Source organism: Vipera ursinii (genome assembly GCF_947247035.1).
Source record: "Vipera ursinii genome assembly, chromosome: 6".
In the NCBI taxonomy this organism is placed as follows: domain Eukaryota; kingdom Metazoa; phylum Chordata; class Lepidosauria; order Squamata; family Viperidae; genus Vipera; species Vipera ursinii.
Window position 1 is genome coordinate 41,216,769 of NC_139515.1, and position 22,394 is coordinate 41,239,162.

The 22,394-nt window shown below is 38.0% G+C and overlaps 1 protein-coding gene across 5 annotated transcripts in view; it reads left to right on the forward strand.

Moving 5' to 3' along the window:
- Positions 1 to 4,282, forward strand: part of MON2 (MON2 homolog, regulator of endosome-to-Golgi trafficking) — a 108,253-nt gene extending 103,971 nt beyond the window's left edge. For 3 of the 5 annotated variants that reach the window (XM_083366378.1, XM_083366379.1, XM_083366381.1), the window contains 3 exons: positions 363 to 445; positions 2,629 to 2,771; positions 3,907 to 4,282. In XM_083366378.1, the coding sequence (XP_083222504.1) occupies positions 363 to 445; positions 2,629 to 2,771; positions 3,907 to 3,972 (292 nt within the window). In that variant the 3' untranslated portion in view covers positions 3,973 to 4,282. Of the gene's footprint in view, positions 1 to 362; positions 446 to 2,628 lie in introns of all 5 variants that reach the window. The other 2 variants (XR_014492923.1, XM_083366380.1) reach the window with 2 other exon arrangements.
- Positions 4,283 to 22,394: the final 18,112 nt, after the last annotated feature.

A 22,394-nucleotide genomic window follows, 5' to 3' on the forward strand; every position in this document is an offset into this window, starting at 1 on the left:
CATTTTGTCTCTCATAGTTGAGGTATGAAAATTACAGGCCTCTCTCATCTTTTTAAGTGGGAGAACTTGCACAATTGGTGGCTGACTAAATACTTTTTTGTCCCACTGTATCTAGTCTTATCTTCCACTACTTTATTGAAGATACTTTAATTAGATTCTCAGAAATGACCAATATTCTGGAAATAAAACTAGTAATACTTTGAGAAAAGTATAGATAAATACAAGGCTTTTATTTTAATTACAGTGCAGTAAGGAATATAAAGAAATGACAAAAGTGTCTTTTACAAAATAAGAGTAATCAGATTTTAATTATAACTTTCAGGAATTTTAACATCAAGTCTTATTTTTTATTCCTACTTTAGGCAACAAGTTACAGAAATAATATTTGTGTTAAAAGCTGTCAGTACTCTCATAGATTCTCTTAAAAAAACTCAGCCAGAAAACGGTAAGTAATATTTTCTTATAGGGTATCAACTTTTCCTTTTAATTATAGTTTTGTAAGATAAAGACAGACTGTTAAATTTGGCTCTGATAGTATAAATCTGACATTGTAAAGACTTTCACAATGAGTCATAATTTGCAGTTATTAAGACATAAATGCTTTAAAATAAAGTTATATAAGTTAGCAATTTTGTTCCTACTGCAGTATGTATCTACTATAAATTTTTGGAAGATTAAAGTATTTATCCTAAATAATTTGAGAGAGAGTTGGGTATTATTTTAAATGTTTCTAAGATGCAATTTGAAAAATATACTCTTACGTTTTTTTAAAAAAAATCTTTAAAAAAGCAAGTGAAATCTTTTGATTTAAGTGTGAAATACATTTTGATTCTTTTAAGAATATTTATATAATGGGTTGGATTATGAAGGATAATCATACTCACTTCAAAACTGGCACACGAATAGAGTGCCTAAATGCAGATGTTCTACAGGTAGTCCTTAAGTTACAATCATCGTTCAGTGACCATTCAGGGTTACAGCATTGCATAACGAAGGCAGTTACAGCCAAATCTTGAAACATCAGGCCATTTCAGCACCCCTGCAGTCTTGTGATCAAAATTGGGCACTTGGTAGCTGCCCACTCTTACAATCGAAGGGATGCTTCAGTTGCCCCCATCCACCCCTCTCCTCAAATTTTTCCCCTTTTGGCCCTTCATTCTCTGTGTTCACCTTTGCTGTCTTCTTGCTACTGCTGCTGGTCTAGCCTGGTCCTTTACGAAGCAGCTGCTGGCCACACAAGGCTTTCTTCCCAGAGTCACATATGGCAGTTTTTCATGAAACGTGAGGAAGACAGTCTCATGGTCAGCAACTGCCTCAAAAGGACCAGGACGGACATGTGTTGTCACAGTGGTAGCAAGAAGATGGTGAAGTCAGCTGAGGAGTCCAGGTTGGTGACTGTCTGGGAATGCAATGGGGCATCTGGGGCTTTCCAAGGTGCTGCAGCTTTGCACCATGTTGATAGGGCAGCTGCAGCTAACAGAGGCTGTTGAGGCTTCATACTACACTGTGGGTCAGGGGCTTCTTGCAGCCCCAAAGTCATGGCATGCCAAAAAGTCCTTGAGCCACAGTTGTGACATTGGACTTTATGGCTACACTGCTTAGCAATGGAAATTCAAGTCCCTATTACCATTGTGCCTTGAGGAGTACCTGTACTTAATGTGCTTTTGAGCTGCTTGTAACATGTATGAAAGTTATGTTAGTTTTATGTGTCCTGAAATAAATTTAGCACAAAATACTTTATATTTCAGTCTTGGTACCCATTTGAATCATTTTCCCATAAAACCAATTCACATTTTGAAATTGTCTGCCAATTTATTTAATATCTATTTATAACCTCTAATTCTGTACAGTCTTGTATTTCTGGTAGCATTAACCAATACCAAATAATTTAAACACTTTTTTTTCAAATATCACTACGGTTTTACCCATAATGCTAGAAACAGATTGACTGAATCTTATTAGCTTAAGAGTAGGTAAGCACATGGCTACTGAAAGCCTAGAAGACAGAATGCTGGGAACAGCAGACTCTTCCGCATTGTTTGGAGATTTGTGTTGCTGAGCAAGCAATCTCATGCTAAGGAAGGATTCCCCGTGCCTCCTTCATTGCCTTACATAGCTTATTTGTCTATCCATCCCATCTCATTTGAGAAAGACTGTTGTAATAGTTTTGCATTCTGAACTTCGTTATTCCTTGAAAGTATAACTCTGATTTAATTTCTTAATAGAAGAAGAGAAAAATCTAGACAGAATGACTCAATTCCTTTAATGGCTAAAGACATTGCCATGACTGGCATCAAAATAGGTTTCTGCGGAATGTAATCACAGGAGTTCTTTAGTGTAAGATGCATTCACACATATATTCAGGCAAGATTCAAATGCCCAAATGTTATCTGGTTCCCATCAGGTATAGTAGCATGTTCCCTACACAACAAGAGCTGTCTTCTGTCAAGATAATCTCCAGTACTTCCTACTTGCTTTGTTAATTTGACCAATCTTACACTTAAGAATTGCAAGAAGTAAAAAGCACTAAAAAGTCCTCCAAAGTTTTCCCCAAATTTAAGCAATATTAATATTCTTGTGGCAGTGAAAAAGGTTCTAAAAATCTCATAAATTTACTTATTGTTACAGTTGATGATAACACATGGGCACAGGTTATTGCTCTGTACCCAACATTAGTAGAATGTATCACCTGTTCATCTTCAGAAGTCTGCTCTGCTCTCAAAGAAGCATTAGTGCCCTTTAAGGACTTCATGCATCCACCAGTATCCAAGGTACAGAATGGAGAGTCATGACCAAGAAAAAAATTCATCTAATAAAATGTTTATTACGATTTGACACATCTCTAATAAATCTGACATGACTTGTACTTAGTAAGCAGCATTGACGGCCTCTAAACTTTATAACCAGAACTCTGATTCATATCAAGCTCGCATCTGAATCTGGTGAGTGGAGGTAAAAAGTACAAGCCTTTGAGAAGAATCCATTTTAAAGTACAGTACTTGCTACAGTAACTTGAAGTGGTGATTGAAAAGTGGACTTATGTATAGCTTGTTGTGGATGACTTAATGATGTAATTAAGAAAGAAACTGATTTGTTCAATTTATTAGGCAGGAGTTTTACACTCTTTTTTTCAAGTACAAACTGTACTACAATTTTATGCAAGATGGTACTGTAACATTCCATATTATCTGTAACCAGCCTTTGTAAACAAAGGGAATGTGTATTTCTGTGTAAAATAAATCGTACAGTTCTGTAAAAAAACCTGCATTTATTATTTAAATTATTTTTAAATATAATGCTTAAGGTTGAAAATATATTTATTATGAACATTAAGTTATATGCATTTTTACTTAATAAGCACATTCATATCTGAACATACAGGGTTTTTCTTTCTTTTTTAGCATATTTAAATGTATATTTTCTGTGGCCATTGAATAATAATTTTACTAACAGCTCATGTGAATAAAGATAGTGGCAAACAGGTTGCCTGTGAGCTGCTATGTTAAATTGATCTGCATAGGCAGAACATTGCTGTGTAACACTCAAAACACTATCATACTGTGGTATGAAACATACCTCATTTCACAAACTAATTGTTAACCTTTTCATGCTACACTTTTAAAAAATCTTGCATTTGAAATGTATGTTTTCTTTGTTTTGGTCCTAAACAGCTTTGAACACCATTAATTATAACTAAAGCAACGTATTTTCAAGTATCAGCAATATTTTAACTGTGTGTCATTGTCACGATTTTAGCTGTCTTAAGTCTTTTGTTTTGTAATATCTTTTCAAACTAAAATATCTTTTTGGGTATGATGTGTGTTTGATACAAGGAAAGAAGTGCATTTTTGAAGATAATTTAGTGATACAGTAAATTGTCAAAGTACAATTCTTGTTTCCCTTTAGAGTCCAAGGGGGCCTGGCGTGTTAAAGTCCATGGAGTTGCGAAGAGCAACACCACTTAGGAACTAAACAACAACCCCAAGGTTATTTTTAATAGAATAATTTTGTCATAAAATTATTATGTTAATATGATATACATTTTACTATAAATTGTTTGAGATCCTAACCATATCACTTCAGTTGCTTGACCTGCTTAAAGCAGTAACTATTTCAAACCAAGCAGATATTTCAAGTCGCTCACTTTTGTAATAGAGTACTCTGGATATTGTTACAAATATTGCATGAGTAGGTACATTTATAAGATTGAGCTGTTCTTTTTTCCTCTTAAGAGTTTTGGTGAAAAGGCAAAGATGTATAAATAAAAATCTTTTTATAGCAATATACCTTCAAAAATTATTTCAATGAGCCTTTTAAGTTCCCTAAAATATTTCGAAGTGCCCTGAATTTAGAACAAGAGAATATGAAAAATAATCCTGGTAGCACTGATAACAAATGTGGCTCCTGAAGCAACTTTGCCAGAAGACTCAGAAGATGCAGATTCCACACCCTGCTTCTAACTATATTGCCTCATGACCATTCAGCGTCTCCTGATAACCAACAAGATTAGCCTGTTTTCTCCCATTTTCCTTCAAATGCCAATCCCCATGCGGGCCATCATAGAGGTCTCCCTCAGCTAATTGAGCCCTCTTTAAGATCTGGGATAGAAGGAAAAACTCCGGAATTATTGGCAATATTTCTATTAAAAATAGGCTATCTTTCAGGATATCTTTAGACACAACTTATAGCACATGCTCCATGATAGTTAGTAATAGAACAAATGTCATGGTTCCGATAGATGAAAATGTGGGCTCTCCCAGCTTTTCAGCCGGCCAAAACTCATATCAGGACTGACCTTGATTCTTACACATAAGTATTGTTATGGCTAACTGAGAAACATAACATCCCTCCTCCCCCTCCTTCAACTAAAATCTCTAAACTAAAACTGGCAACAAAGACAAAATGAAAAATGGCTTCAGTTCAGTTTGTCACAACGTTGACAACAGACTTTGGTTGTACAGATACTGATTGGTTCACATTCTGCTGATTAAGTCACAATGGAAATGTTAGTATTTTCAAATAATTTTAGTTCTGAATATGGTGAAGTGTAAATTATGCAAATTCTTTGTTCAAATGTAACAATTTTGGTATGTTTTCTTTAATAGTAAACTACATTCCATGAAAATAACAAATCCAGGTCTCTGTGTGAACAAATAGGTTGAATTATTTCAGGGTCATTATTTAATTGATGTTGCCCATTTTTTGTGGAAGAGTAAAACCACCATCCTTCCCCTCAGTCTGGTTAATTGGAAGGGAGTTGAAGTTACAGGTTTGATAGCTATAGTATATATTCTGTTAGCATGCTAATCAGATTATATTAAATCTTAATCTGGAACAGAGCTCACAATTGGGGCAGTCTCAACAAGTGATCCTCAGTTTACAACCATTTGTTCAGCAACTATTCAAAGTTGTAACAACGCTGAAAAATGGATTTACAATCCTTGCCCAAATGTATTTAAAATATGGATGCTTGGCAGCCTACCCACATGACCCAGGTATGCTCCAGCTCCCACCCACCCCAACTCTTTGACCACCCTGCACCCTCCTTTGCAGAATGGCAAACAGCTCCAATATCTAGGGCTGCTTGCCATGCTTCAGAAAGTTGCAGTTGCCTTATATAGGACCCTTTCTAGCCTGCACTCTACCACCCTAGCTCATCTTTGTTGTTTTCTTCCACTGCTGATGACATGGGCCCACTGTCAATGGGCCAGGCTGAGCTTCAGTTACAGGATAAAAAAAGCCAAAACAGTCCTTAAGCAGCTTGCCAAAATTCTCTTGGAGTCCAACTCATCTAAACACCCCTTTGCAAAAAAAAAATGCCCATGCTCCAGATCGAGATTTGTAAGCCATCTGGAAGAAGGACAGATCGAGATGACACTCCTTCACAAGCAAACTGGAGGCCAGATGGCTTTTGGAACACAAAAATTAATCTCTGCTATGCTTCTCTCATATGTTGTGATCTGCTTTCCTGACTTCTGGTTGCAAGCTCATGGTGGATGAAGCAGCAGGCTAGAGATGGGCAATGCATGGAGAAATGGGAAGCAAACAAAACGAACAAAGTTTTAAACTCAAATGATCAATGAGTACCAGCCAAGATTGTCTAAAGTCATCTTTTACTATCAACCCAATGTCAAACAGAGGAAAACAACTCTGAGGTGGGTTAGGCTTAGAGAATGATTGGCCCAAAGTCATCCACCCAACTTTCATGCCTAAGGCACAACAATAACTCATAGTTTCTAGGCTTTATTATACCCAATTGGGTCTCTTCAATTTTTGTTTGTGAAATTATATAGTCCCATAGATTCAATTTTTTTGAAGGCCTACTTCCATAATCATAGCAAGCCTTTGGTAGAAGTAGTACTGTAGTATTAAACATTACAGATTCCACCCATTGTCTTGCCTTCTGGTGCTTTGGAAAATAAGCTAATCCCCCCCTTCTTTGTGGCAGCCCCTCAAATAGTGGAATATTGCTATCAGGTGACCAAAATTGGATATAGTATTTCACATGTGGCCTTACTAAGACTTTATAAAGCAGTACTAATACTTCATGTGATTTTGATTTTATGCCTCTGTTTATACAACCAAGGATTTTATTAGCTTTTTTGGCTGCTGCCGCACACTGCTAGCTCATGTTTAAGTGATCATTCACTAGGACTCCAAGGTCCCTCTATTTTCACCTAATTTGGAACTTTGATTTTTCCTGCCTAGGTATAAAATCTCCACATTAGATTTCATGTTGTTTGTTGAGTAGGGCCTATTGTTCAAGTCTGTCAAGATCTTTTTGGATCCTGAGCTTCTCTTCTGGGGTGTTGGCTATTCCTGGCGGCTTAGTGTCATATGCAAATGCAATGAGATCCCCTTCTATTTCCTCATCTAAGTCATTTATGAAGATATTGAAGAGTACTGGGCCTAAGACAGAACCTTGTGGTACCCCACTTCTTACTTCCCTTCATGTAGGTGTAGTACCATTAAGGACAACTTGTTGAGTAGTTTGTCAGCCAGTTACAAATCCACCTGGTGATGATGCTATCCCACATTTTTAAAGTTTACCAAGTAGGTTGTGGTCTACTTTGTCAAATGCCTTGCTGAGGTCTAAGTATACTATGTCCACAGCATTTCTCTACTAATTTAGCCACTTTGTCAAAGAATGAAATAAGATTGGTTTGGCATGATCTGTTTTTAACAAACCTGTGTTGGCTTCTTGTTTTAACTTTGTTTGTAGATGTTCACAGATCTGTTTCCCCCCCCCTACTTCCCAAGTATTGATATTATGCTAATTAGTTGTAGCTTCCTGGTTCTGGGTCTCCCCCCCCCCTTTTAAAGATGGAAACCACATCAGCTCTTTTCCAATCCTCTGGTAGTTCCCCAATGCTCCAGGATTTTTGAGGTTCTGAGATAACATCTGCCAGCTTCTTCAGAACCCTGGGATGTACTCTGTCAGGTCCCGGTAATTTATATTCATCAAGATCAGACAGGTATTCTCTTACCGTTTCTTTGCTTATTTTAATTTTTATTTCTAGTTTGTTTTTTACAGTTATGTTTTTGGTAGGTTGGGCTAGTTTCTTTTTGCATGAAGACTGATGCAAAGAATGAGTTAAGCTCCTCTGCTTTCTTTCTACTGCATGTTACTTCCTTGCCATGTTCTCTCTGTAGTGGACTGATTGTTTCTTTGACTTTTTTTCTTGTTATTTATGTTATATGATGTGTAGTCCACTTGTATGACTAAAAAGCTTAAGTTAAAAAAACAGCAACCTTTATATCAGGAGTCTTCAAACTTGGTCCTTTTATGATTTGTGGACTTAATCTCCCAGAATTCCTCAGCCAGTGTGCCTGTCTGAGGAATTCTGGGAGTTGAAGTCCACAAGTCATAAAAGGGCCAAATTTGAAAAGCCCTGCTTTATATATTCCAAGCTTTGTAGTAGAATAAGTTACAATGACCATTAGAAGATAGTTTCCCAAAGACGAAAAATATGTTTGATCCTAGTTTCAGTATGTATGGAACATGGCTCAAGATCCAAAACAAAACAAACTTACTTGGAATTCCAGCAACAAAGTTTTATTTCAAAAGAAGAATTTGCAAAGGCTTGGTGGACTGAAACACACAAAGGAAGTTCAGCCACACCTTACAGAGCTGTATGACACATTTTTATATCCTATCCCCGACGCAGATTCCCAGTCCCCTATCGCACTCAATGCCCCTTCCCTAATCATCCGATAAACTTTCCAGACCACCTAAAACCAGTCCTTTCCATGTTCCAGGAAGCCCCTTGGTCCATATCCTATCTTTCATCATCTAATTTTCTGTTACCACAGTCTGTCTCCTATAGTTGTTTCGATATTTCCTCTTACAATTTTTAACTTCTGCTTTTCACATTGTACTTGTCAATACTTAGATAAAATATTATTTCTGATCTTCAGTTGGCTTCTGCTTCAACCTTTAGACTCATTAGAAATTTCTGAATAATACTTTTATTCCTTTCAATCCACCCTTTCTTTATCCTTTCAGAAATTTATAAACAAACAAAAATATACACTTTGCATATATGAGCTACGTTATATACTTATATGTTGGTATAATGATCCCAGTTATAAAAAGGTCTGGGATGTTGTTTTTCCTTGTTATCCCTCAAACACATTTCCTCATTTTTATGTGGTGTAGGGGCGGTTTCTCCTAAAGACATTCTTTTAGTAATGGCAGTTTCTATTAATCTCTGTACCAGTCCTCTTATGTTTGATTAGCCTGTATACACCTTAAATCTATCCATTCTATATTCTGTGGAATTTGAATATCACTGTCTCCCAATATAACTGAATTTAAGTTAGGTTGTGTTTCTGCTGCCTAAATTTCAATTTCTCCTATAATTGGGTATGTGGGCTAAAGAGTCTGTTGATGTCAGACCTTTACATATTTTTAACCAATCCTCCACTATTACTATGTCACAAATTTCTTCACAGGGACAGACTGTCCACAATCACAACAGTGATAAGAACATTCAGTGACACCATTGCAATCACAGAACCAACACATTATGTAGAAGTTTGTAGAATGCAGAGGTCCACAGCTTCTTCTGGAATCCTTGGATGGAATAACATAGGCCACCACTCAGATTGAAAAAGCCAGAAAGCTGCTACTCCTGCAATGAGAAAAATCACAAACAAACCCAGGCTATTATTTCTTCACTCCACAATGACCACATCAGGTTTCTGTAAATTTTTATTCCAAGAGGGTCTTCTCCAGGAATTATTTTCCACTCTTTTGGTCCACCCTTTTTTTCGAACTGCTGTTTCAGTTGTTAAGAGGACTTGTAAGTTTTTCTTCGCACCAGCTTTTTATCAGGACCCAATCACCAGGCTGAAACTTGTGGACAGCAAACTCCAATGGAGGTGTCTGGGCTAACAATTCTTGCTTGCTGAGAAAAGACAAATCAGAAAACAGCCCCAGTATCTATTTTTTTTATAAACATGTCATTAGTTGGGGAACACCTGCTGCCGACAACTCCCCATCATGCTGTGCGCTCCCACAGGGAGGGCCTTCTTAGTGTACCGCCGGTGAAGGATTGCCAGCGGGTGGCTCCCAGAGAGACGGCTTTCTCTGTGGGTGCGCCTGCCCTTTGGAACCAACTTCCTATGGAACTTAGGACTGCCCCCGACCTCTGTTCATTTCGCCGGGACCTAAAAACTTGGCTCTTTGAGCTGTCTGGCCTAGACTGAGGGGTTTTTAATTGGGTTTTAAAGTTTTAACTTTTGGGCTTAAATTTAATTGTTTTAAATTTATTTTAACTTTTGTATTGTATGGTTTTAATTGCCCTGTAAACCGCCCTGAGTCCTATGGGAATAGGGCGGTATATAAGTCAAATAAATAAATAAACAATAATAATAATAATAATAATAATAATAATAATAATAATAATAATGATAATAATGTGGAATTTCCCACTTTAGGTAATTTAAAATCAACTTGAATGCATTGAAATAGCCTCACCATTAGATATTATAGAGCATTTTATGCATTTGTTTACATATCATACTTATCATATAACCAACCATATAATAACCATAGAAAAGTATCAACCATCCCTCCTTCAGTGGCTGCTTCTGTGTCCGAGTTATTGCTTTATTCAACAATGCTAACCATCAAGACTTCCCCAAATGTCAATTTTAGACAAAAATGCCTGTTTTCCTCCACTTCTAGGTAAAACCCCCTTCCTCTAGCCATTCCTTTGTCTGTATTTACAAACAAATTGCTTAGTAAAGAGCCAACAAAGGAATGCTCACCAAACTCTGCTTGAGTTTGTTTGCACACAAATCTTTACTTAAAACAACATAGCTCATTTATAATCCCAAATTTTTTCTCAACTCCTTCGTTTTAAACAAGGGTTGAATTAAAAGTCCTTCAATTCTCTTTAGATAACTATTATTATAATTACAAGGAGCTGTTCACAAGCCAATGAGCTCCTTTGGTTTTTTTAATCTCTTTGTTTGTAAATAAGGCCTTTTTATTAATTATTAGTATTAGACACAGCACAGACACTACCTCCACACTCCTCTAAAAAATGCACTATATATTGCCTTAGATCCAACAGGCATATAAACTTTTATTAACCTATATGTTTAGTGCTTGACATAGCCAATTTTTAAAACTTCCATATTTTGAGCAAAATGCACTAGTGCTTTTAATAGGATTTCTTGGCCACTCAAAATAACAATATTGAGTCATGGTACCTTTACTCTTATCCCAGGTGTATTTTCCAGATGACTCCATCCCATCCTGCTAACATTTAAAACAGCAATACTTTATCATAATACTTTTACTTTTACCTCAAGTATATAGTTTATTCTGCCAACCTTGCCCTCAAATGAAGTAATTAAAACTACCTAACTGTGGCCACTGAGTTCCCTCATCTATTTGTTTTTGTCCCCAAATAAAATAACAGTACTGAAGTACTGAAACATGTATTTATCTAAATCTTTTACCATTCTACTACAAGGAGGATGATTCCATCCAGCCAGGATCTTTCCCAGGGTACTGTGAGAAGGGATGAAAACATTCTCTCCCTTTCCCACATCTTTATCTCCTTTTCCCTGATCTTGTGATTCCCCTCTTTGATCCTTTTGTGGCCTTTTGGATCTTACCCATCAGTGGTTACCATCTGGTTCTCTTATCCTTCCTTACCAACCTAGTGAGATCACCTCACTTCCTCCTTTTCACAGCTCTCAGATTCACACCAGCCTACCCACTCAGCCGCCCAGGTAACTAAAAATGCCCTGATTTTCTTACCTGGGTCTGTGCACAGTTTCCTGGCAGTTGGTACTTGACCCACTTCCTTGCCTTGCCAGTCCTTCGGACCCTCAGGACATTCACACCTAGTGTATGTATGTCTTGCCAGTCTTCCAAGACACCCCCCAAAAAATTTGACCTGACTTCCTTTGTTCCTGGAATCCACTATTTAGCATCTGGTTCTTCACGGGTACTGGGCCAGGGGTGGTCACCTTTCAAGAAACTGTCAAAATAGACATGGCGCCTGTCCCCTTAGGGATGGCCACTCCCGGTGATCCAGGGACCGTTTGGATATCCCAAGATGAGCCCCCAAGTTGTTTGGAACGTGGCTCAAGATCCAAAACAAAACAAACTCACTTGGAATTCCAGCAACAAAGTTTTATTTCAAAAGAACAGTTTGCGAAGGCTTGGTGGACTGAAACACACAAAGGAGTTTAGCCACACCTTACAGAGCTGTTTGACACATTTTTATATCCTAACCCCGACGCAGATTCCCACTCCCCTATTGCACTCAACGCCCCTTCCCTAATCATCTGATAAACTTTCCAGACCACCTAAAACCACTGTCCTTCCCGTGTTCCAGGAAGCCCCTTGGTCCATATCCTATCTTTCATCATCTAATTCAGCGTTTTCCAACCTTAGGAACTTGAAGATGCGTGGACTTCAACTCCCAGAATTCCCCAGCCAGCTATGCAGGCTGGGGAATTCTGGGAGTTGAAGTCCACGCATCTTCAAGTTCCTAAGGTTGGGAAACGCTGATCTAATTTTCTGTTACCACAGTCTGTCTCCTATAGTTGTTTCGATATTTCTTCTTACAATTTGTAACTTCTGCTTTTCACATTTGTACTTGTCAATACTTAGATAAAATATTATTTCTGATCTTCAGTTGGCTTCTGCTTCAACCTTTAGACTCATTAGAAATTTCCGAATAATACTTTTATTCCTTTCAAGTATTTAAAACAGTAGGATAAAGGGGAGGACAGACAAAAGTTCTTGAACAGGTGAACAAAAGCTTGGATTACAGCTAGCGATAGTTCCTATTTAACTGAAAGCCACTATTTCTGCATTACATACAAAATAACGTGCACGCTTTATGCATTTTTCTGGGTAATGCGTTTCCTCTCAATTCAGACCGCAACTTAGTTGCAACGCGACCTTTCTCTGCTATTCAGAATGCGTGTACTCTGCAGGCAAATCTTTGTTCTTATTTCACGTAAACTGTAGCCACTGGTTCGAGTTAGCGAGTTCTGAACTACAATTCCCACTATTCCTCACCAAGAGCGCGAAAAGGGTAGCCTTTCAAGTTTCCCGCTGATTTTGGTTTTCTGCTGAGTGGCCCTTAACGTGACGACAGAACGGAAAAGTGGGTTGCAATGGAAATCCATAAAAATTCCAACATTCTTCTTGGTTCCGATTCGTAAAGGTTCGATCTTCACATTGCTTCTCGACAAGATAAGCAAGAAAAAGGACTCTGGCTTGCTTTATTCCCCCCCCCCTCCTCCTTGCTCAAAATGGCGCCGGCAACAGCTTGTATGACACAGGTCTAGTCACGTGGTAATTTGCGAGCCCTTCACCTCCCGTGTTCTCTATGGTTCAGCCGGTTGGGCGCGAGAGGCAGCCATCGGAAGCGAGTTTTCTCATCCTTTTCGAGAAAGCCGCGTGGGGGGGGGAGAGGAGGGGAACGGGAACCGAAAGCAGTGGGAGCGTCAAAGACATATATGCCGTTGAAAAGATTTAGCTCTAGTCGGGAGGAAAAAAAGGGGTGCAGCCGCTGTTCACAAAACAAGAATTCAGGGTCTCTGGCATCCCTCCTCCACCCATTTCTGTCTCTCATTCTCTCAGCCGGGGCAGGAGACAGTCGCCGTCGTGTGTCTGCAGTCGTGGACCGCTCGGAATGGCGCCTCGCTGGGTGGCTCTTTGTGAACTCGTGCTTTTCTTCCAAAAATGAGGCGATGCATGCCTGAAGAGGGTACTCTCGTTGCTCGGACAAAGGCGAGTAACCGCTGAGGGGGAAAAAGCGGGTGCAGCGCCGTGGATTTCCTCGGAGTTTTCCTCTGTGGCGCTGCGGGCGACTGGCTATTATGCGCCCCGCGACGGTCACAGCTGGGCCTGTAATATGTCTAATGAACGAGGTGTTCAGATCAGACGAGGAAAATGGCAAAGCCGGTGGGGAGAGCAGCGATCGGGGCGGGGTTTTCGTAGCTTTGCGAGGACAAGACCTGGCTGATGTTTGCGGCAGATAAAGGGGCGAAAATCTTTTTTTCTTCAGCTTCATTGAAAGTTATGCGTGCTTTCTATCTCTCTTTTCCCCCTTCCTTCTCGCCCCCGCCTTCCCTTCCCAATTCAAGATGGGCCGGGTGCACCACGACCCTGGCTGAGGTAGTAGTTTGTGCTGTTCGTCGGGTTGTGATATTGCCCGCTGTGGAGATAACTGCGCAAGCTACTGCCTTGCTAGTGCTGGTGATGATCAGCTGCAGATAAAGACAATAACAACAGGAATCCCCTTTGTTTTCCCAGGGATTATATTCGGAAAAGACGGGAACACAACTTGGCTTTCTTTTGTAATGTTAATGAATGCGTAGATTTGCCGGAACTTTAATGAAAAAACAAATATTTAAGAATTTTCTTTCAGCGAATATTCTAGGAGAATTATGTTAATTTATGGTTGCAAAACAATCAGAAGCATTTTTTCAGTGTAATACTATTTAAAAGCACAAACATTCTATAACAAAGGCTTATAAACCTTTTATAAAATCTTAATCTGAGTAGGTGCTTCTAGTCTCCTGACAGTTTTTATTGCCTTTGAGAAACAGAATACATATGACATGCTGAGAAATATTGTAATTAGTATGGCTAAATTAATTATAGGTAGAAATTTAAAATAGCAAATATTTTTGTACTTTGGGAATACATACAAGATAGCCTCATAGTTTCTCTCTCACATCTTAAATTTGATATTTAATCATACCATAAAGGATTCAAATCATGTTATTTTAATTCTGACTGTAAGATAGTTGAATGATAAAAGCATCTGAAGTCTGAACATTGAAAGTAGTTTAATAGACATTAAATGATTCTGATGTTAATTATATGTCCTGTATAAACTACATACTTTGCACTGATCTACAGTTATTTTTATTAATATATTTTAATATTGAATGCCTTCCTATTAAGAGATGATAAATTAGTGCTCAGGATTTTGTTTCATTTTGCAAGTTTTTTCAAGTTTAATGGCATCAAAATTGCATGAAATCATGCATCTATATTTCAAAGTTTAGACTAATAAAAAAGTTACAACTGTATTAAGATAATTAAAACAACTACTGAAACTATATTCAAACATAAAATAAATTCTTTTTGCATATTATCAGAACCCATATTTATAAAGATCTCTATATTTTCACCTTTGGTAAATAAAAAAAGAACCATGTAAACATTTTCTAAATCATTTTGAAACTTACTATAGGAAAATTTGATTGAAAGACCTAACCTATGAATACTAAAGAAATTCTACAACTTGCTTTTAGTAAAGAATTCATATATTGGGTTACTTCTTTGTGAAGATTCACTACCCAACCATAATAGAGGTCATGGCTCATAATATTTTCTTCCATATTTTTTAGTTTTATACTATTTTAGATGTGTAAAATACATAAATTATAAAAGTAAATCTGAAAAGTTGTGCATTATAGTGTATTTGGACTGATAATCATGTTTATTAAAAATGATCATTTTTAATTGAGTTAGAAAGTTATAAATTGTAGAACAGTCTGTTTAAAGATATAATTCAATTATAAGGATTCTAGTAAAATAGTAAAGAAAAATCTAAATAATAGCAATATTTTTCAGGGTTTTTGAAGTGAAGTTTTAAGAAAATTTTGTATATGTATATGCAAAATCCTGCTTTAAGGTAAACCACACCTGCTTTAAATAGCTTTATAAAAAAATTAAATTCTGCTAAAACCTCCTTTTAACTTTTCTAGATTGCTAGAAACAGTAATAAAACACTTGTAAAAGAAGGGGAGCACTAAATGCTCAGCTGTGTTTTTACAGAACTAATATGATTATAATTGTCTTTTTGACATGTTTATTATAGCTATCTCCAATGTTTTTAAAAGCAATTTGAAAAACTGGCTGTTTGGACATAACCAAGCATATTGACCAGGTGTTTATGGATGAAACAGCTAAGTATGCATTGCAGACAATATGCAATGCAGTTTTAGTATCTTTATTGTTCAACATGTATTCAGAAGTGTTTTCAATTATCTTTACCTCTTTTAATCTTATTCAGGAATATTGTTGAAGTCTAAGGGAACAGAGATTCAATTGTGCAAATGTAAAACTCTTGTTAGGAAACATGATTCATAAATCATAAAGAAATGTAAGGTCCCAGTCCCTTACTTAAACTTGAGATACCATATCAATCTAATCAGATAACCCAAGCGTAGACTTCTTGATCAAGCAGCACTTTATTTGATCAAATTAAGTAGCTGGGTGACCAACAGTCTGGAACACTGGCAAAGTTACGTCCAGAAGTGCCACGCATTAGAAAGTTGGTAGCATTGCTTTATAAACTTTGTTAGCCAATGAAAATCAGACAACAAAGCCATTACATCATAAGAAAGACATAAATCATTCCTGTACACTCCCTTATTCCCTCGTTCAGTATATCTCATCCATGTACATGTTTCCCCACGTGCATGAATTTTTCTGGTGCAAAAGCCGATTAGAAAAAGCAAGAAAGCAACAGACTAAACAATTTCCTTTTGTTTCAGAACTCTTCATTCCTCCCTTTAATTTTTGTAACAGAATGCTTTGTGTTACTTATTGACCAATGACATGTATTCCTTTGTTATTGTGGTGATAATCAGGACCTTGGCTGGCTTTACGGGGTTTATCAGTACTTACAGAGGATGCCATGACCTTCATCCCCGAGATGGTAGAAGTAACTCTTCTTTGGATAACAGGAATCAAAAGATGGCAAATCCAAAAGACTTCTAAATGCTAACATAACCAGAAAATTTTCCCTTCACCAATCACCAAAGATCAGCTTGTGTCCATGGCAGCTGTCCAGGTTTCCGAAGAAGCTGGGTGGATTTCCTCCACACACAGGCAACAACATGTAAAAGGAAAGCCATACCCCACTTTATTTTTTTAGTGTTATTTTAACCAATTAATTTTCTTTATCTTTCTGTACATGTACGTCTCGCCTCTGGCTAATGGAGGTTCTTGCACAAGCATAATATAGAGAAGCAAAACAGCATTATGTTATTCTAAATGCCCTTGATTTGTAATTATGTCTGATACAGCTTGCAGTCTAACAATTCTATTAAGCATATAAACAAGAGTCCTATAACTTATACATTCCATCTTCTTGCCACATAGTAGGTCCATCTGGGGCAGTTCAGTTGGGGGCATCTGTTAGATTGGTCCATAAGGTAGACAGTTGGGAATGTTTGCCATGGGAGTTTGGGGCTGGGCCAAATTGGTGGTAATCCACCAAAAGGATACTGAAGTGCTCACCTACAAGTCATGTTCACATCTAAGTCTCCCTAAGGTTTTTACCAAAACCTGTTTTTAAAACACAGACTTCCCACTATGAAAGTGGTTAGAGTCCACATATTGAGTCTATTGGTGGCTTTTCAAATGAGATTTTGACTAGTCAGAGCAGTAAAATTTATTTCATGTGCTTCCCAAGGCCATTGTTCACCCATGTTAGTACCCACAGACATATAACAGTCACATTCAGAGATGAAACAATTCTTTTGGACCAGATCAATAAAGATTCTTTGATGCTGAGAGAATTTCAATTGTGGTTTCCAGTTCATTGTAAAAAGAATAAAAAACTCAAAAATGTTTCTAGGATGGTGATATAAAGTGTCAAATTGAACCCATATTTGTTTCTGGTTTAATCGATAGCTGGTCCAAATGATGCTGAGAAGTCTGCTTGTCTGGTTATCTCAAAGCACACCAGGTTGCAAGAATCAGCGTTGCACTGAGAAGTGCTGTCTCCTTTAATCATATTGAATTTTCCTTTGTTTGTACCAGGTTGGGTAGGATGTAGTTTGCGTTAAATAAGTAAACCTGTCTCCATACTTAGTCCATTTAGCTTGATTATAGTCAATAGGTTTAACATGTATCAAAGGAGCCTCTGTCACTATCCATAAGTCTCGTGTTATTCTCAAGAGGTATATTCTGTGTCCTTCCATATGGCTAGATTTGAAGTTGTTGGTAGGGCTTTACTGTATTGACAGAAGCGTAACAAATGACCCTGCCCCCTAGTTTGCAAGTAGAATACGTAGTCTTGTTATAAACACAACTCCCTTTTTGTTCCTTTAAGTATTGGACCCATGGTTTGAAGAAAGGTGTGAGGGAAACAGTAGCAAAAAAATGTAGCAATACACAGTCTAGATATTACGAACCAAAGTTCCAGGGTAGTCCAGTCCATTGAAGCTTTTCTCCTAGTTAGATAGAAACAGTTCAACAGGTGAGGCGGGTGAAAATTTCACTTTCAGGCCGTCCAGCTGTGGAGCTTGTCACTGAGGAGGGAATGATGGGACTCTGCATGGACTCGCACCTTGATTCACTCTCACTGCAGTTGAGGTCAAGAAGACTGGTTGGGACCACTCAGGACTGGTTAATAATAATTTGGAAGGGACCTTGGAGGTCATCTAGTCCAACCCCCTGCTCAGGCAGGAAAAACTATACCATTTCAGACAAATGGTTGTCCAGTCTCTTCTTAAAAACTTCCAGTGTTGGAGCATTCACAGCTTTTGGAGGCAGGTCGTTCCACTGGTTAATTGTTCTGTCAGGAAGTTTCTCCTTAGTTCTAGGTTGCTTCTCTCCTTGATTAGTTTCCATCAGTTGTTTCTTGTCCTGCCTTCAGGCGCTTTGGAGAATAGCTTGACTCCCTCTTCCTTGTGGCAGCCCCTGAGATATTGGAACACTGCTATCATGTCACTCCTAGTCCTTCTCTTCATTTATAGGTGACAGTTCTTTCACCTGAACCCACTCTCCAAGAACAATGGTCAGAGACAGGTGGTAGGGCAGCCTGGGCCTGTACTGAAATAGACAAAATCTCCACCAGATTATCTAAATACTGAGCAACATTCTTCTCTTCTTCGTTGATATTCTTAAACTCTCATGTAACAAAAGTCTCCCATCCATCATTTCAAACAGGACAAGGCAAATTTTCTAGAGTTGAGTCCTGTATTGAAGTGGCCTCACCACTAAGATGTCCCAATCTGTCCAGCCATTGTGTACCATCCACAACATCAGCCAGAAACAAAACATAACTCCTCCCCCTCGACATTCATTTCCTTCGTGTACCTGCCTTCCCCATTTCAGCCTCCCATGTGCGTTCTCAACTTTACGTAATTTTTTCCCTTTTACTTTTAATCTTTCTTTCCAACTTCCAAAACTTTACATAAGGGTCTTCTCCTTCTTAGCCTGGCTCAGAGCCCAGAATTACAGCCTCCACTAACATTCTCTTCTCCAACATCCAACATGTCTCTTTCTTATCAACTTTGCTATGTACATCCATAAAGAATCAGGCTGAACCTTTATGTGTAATTCTGTATCTTCATGTTCTAATCAGATTAGCCCAGTGCTCTTAAGAGCTGGGCAGGTTTCAAATCAGCTGATTTTTTCTTTTTAGCTCAGTCCTTTTGCTCAACACAGCTTTTGCTATTCCAGAATCAACATTTATAAAGAGATAAAACTTTTTTTTCAGTGCAACTTCACAAAAGAAAAAAAGTTATTCTGCGTTAATGTACTGAAAATATATGTGTGTATGGAAAGACTGAAATTAGAGCATCAAACTTTTTGAAAATATTTACACATCTAAGCAAAACAATTCAAAATCATTTTTCTAAGGTTCTTCCTTTTATAATATATTTAGCTTTAACAAGAGTGGAGACCTCTGTTGTCATTGGTTACATCAGGGGTGTCAAACTCAATTTCATTGAGGGCCGCATCAGCATTGCGGTTGCCCTCAGGGGGCCGGGTGGGTGTGGCCTACTGGGTGGGCGTGGCTAAAGTGCATATGGCCTGGGTGGGCGTGGCCAGCTCTACATCATTCGCATCAAGGGTGCCTATGGGGGCCTGTGCAGGAGTGGGACAGATCTGAGGGTCTTTGGCAGGAGGAGGGTCTCTGAGCCAGGACCAAGGAAGTGGGGGCTGTTCCCTCACTGTTTCCAGGATGGTTCCGCGGGCCGCATGAAACCACTTCACGGGCCGGATCTGGCCCCCAGGCCTTGTGTTTGACATGTCTGGGTTACATTATCAGGTTAGGTTCATTTTGCAAGCAAAAAGGAAAAGGTTGACAGGATGTTATAGATTCTGCATTTCTAAGCTTTGAACACAAACTGCAGCAGGGAAACTGAAAATGATACATTTATGACAAGGATAAGCTATATTAAACAAGTTATCTTTGTTCTTTGTCCCTGAGCAAAGTTAGAATAGAAGCCAAAAAGCTACAATCTGAGACTTTGCACCACCACCCCTCCTTTTCCCTCCACCTTCCAGGCCAGAGTGTGAAGAGTCACATTTTAGGGTCTTTTGAGATACCATTGGGGAAAATTTCAAATCGGGGGGGGAGGGGGAGCCTCATTCCATAGGGTAAGTTCCTTCTGTATATGTATAGATATGGATATGGATATTCATTAAAGTAAGTGGAGAATTTGGTGTAACTTTCTTATGTTAATATCACCGTTCCGAAAAATTGAATTGGATATACAGTTTAAGGTAAAGGTTCCCCCGCACATGCGTGCTAGTCATTTCCAACTCATATGACCACAAGTGACAGCCCAACCATTTACAATGATCAAGAGTGCATAATGGTTCTGTAACCATTGTAACTTTGAGAAGTTTTAAAATGACCAGTCGTTAAGTGAGAACTACCTGTCTATGGAGAATCTCTATAGATAACTATCTGTATTAGCACAGTTTGCAATTTTATGTCAAAATTTTTTGCTAATCTACTTGTTTAATATTTATATATAAATTCTAGCATAAAAGTTAAGATTTTCCTTAGTTTAGCCATAATATTATCTATGGAATTTATTACAACATGTAACTTAATTTGAATCTGGCTTGAACAGCTACAGTGAGGGAAAAAAGTATTTGATCCCCTGCTGATTTTGTATGTTTGCCCACTGACAAAGAAATGATCAGTAATTTTAATGGTAGGTTTATTGTAACAGTGACAGAATAATAACAAAAAATGCAGAAAACTGCATTTCAAAAAAGCTATAAATTGATTTGCATTTTTTTATTAGCCTATGGGCCATATCAAGGTGCAGAGTTACATTACTAAAATGCAGTAAAAACAATTCAAAATGGAATTGGTTAAAACAGAAATTAAAATAAAATAGAAATAAAATACAATTTAAAATGAAGTTGGGATAAAATACCCTTTTAAAATGAAATTAAAATCAAATACAGCAATTTAGTATGTAGATGGATAAAATATGAGAAAATTATATTTCATTATCACCCTACAATCTACCCCAATCAGTCTCACATATACCAATCTCAGCCAAACCATTTTGTTCAGGTACTGTGCTGTGTTAAATGTATTTTTCAAATTCTGGCCACACATAAGGTAAGTTATTTTGATATGGGGATCCCAATAGGTCATTCGTTTAGTGTATAGTCCAAGGTATGGTCTCACCCTCTTATACAGGCAGCAGTCAAATAGGATGTGAGACAGGTCCTCAACCTCTGTCGTTCCACAGACATCCATTATAGGGTATAGAGTAGAATCTCCCACATCTGACCATTGTGCCAAGCTGTTTAAATCTTGCTCATGTGAATATTTACCTAAGATGTTTTCGCAGTTGTAACTTCAAATAGCTGTCTGCTTGAAAAGTGTGTTTGTATTTGCTCAGCCATTTCAAGTTACCCACCTTATTTTGTGCTTAATTCTTTGGGTATCTCTTTTTTTAGATCATTCCTCTGTTACGCAAGAGACAGGAAGGCCACAGCTTCTTAAAAATTTATCAATTTAGCAAACCAGGAAGTTTGCGATTGTAATTTTATCTGCTCCAGTAGGCATAACGTGGGGGTCTATCACTGTCCATTTCATTAATTTTATGCCAGTAATTATATATACTGCATCCAGTTTTGGTCACCACGATGTAAAAAAGATGTTGAGGCTCTAGAAAGAGTACAGGGAAGAGCAACAAAGATGATTAGGGGACTGGAGGCTAAAACATACAAGGAACGGTTGCAGGAATTGGGTATGTCTAGTTTAAAGAAGAGAAGGATGAGGGGAGACATGATAGCAGTTTTCCAATATCTCAGGGGTTGTCACAAAGAAGGGGAGTCAAGCTATTCTCCAAAACACCTGAAGGCAAGACAAGAAGCAATGAATGGAAACTAACCAAAGAGAGAAGCAACCTAGAACTAAAGAGAAATTTCCTGACACTCAGAACAATTAATCAGTGGAACAACCTGCCTCCAGAAGTAGTGAATGCTCCAACACTGGAAGTCTTTAAGAAGAGATTGGACATTTGTCTGAAATGGTATTGGGTTTCCTGCCTGAGCAGGGGGTTGGACTAGATGACCTCCAAGGTTCCTTCCAACTTTATTATTATTATATGTTCTGATTTTGGATAGAGCATGAATTGTATCGATTCCTAGTTCAGCTCTAACTGCTTCAGCAGACATTCTTAGATCTACGCCCAAAATACATCTCGGGTGCTGGGACTGCATTTGCTCTAGTGTTGTAATTGAGTATATACCCTAAACCTCTGCTCCATACATGAGCAGAGGAGTAACCTTAGCTTTATATATTCTGATTAATGGGACAAGGGACCCTGGATAACTGATTCTTTAATTTAAGCAGTAGATTCAAATGAACCTTTGCTCTGAGCGTGCTCCATTGATGATGGCAAATCCAAGATCCAGTCCTGGAAAATGTTATGCCTAAGTATACAAAGGTGTTAACCTGTTCAATTGGTTCAACATCTAATTGCCATCTATGTCTCTCATGATGTTTTCCAAACACGATGATTTTTTTATTTAGATTTACTAATAGTTAGGGAGTTATCCTGGCAATAGGAGCTAAACCTTCTTAATATCCTGCATAATCCTACTTGTGAATACGATAATA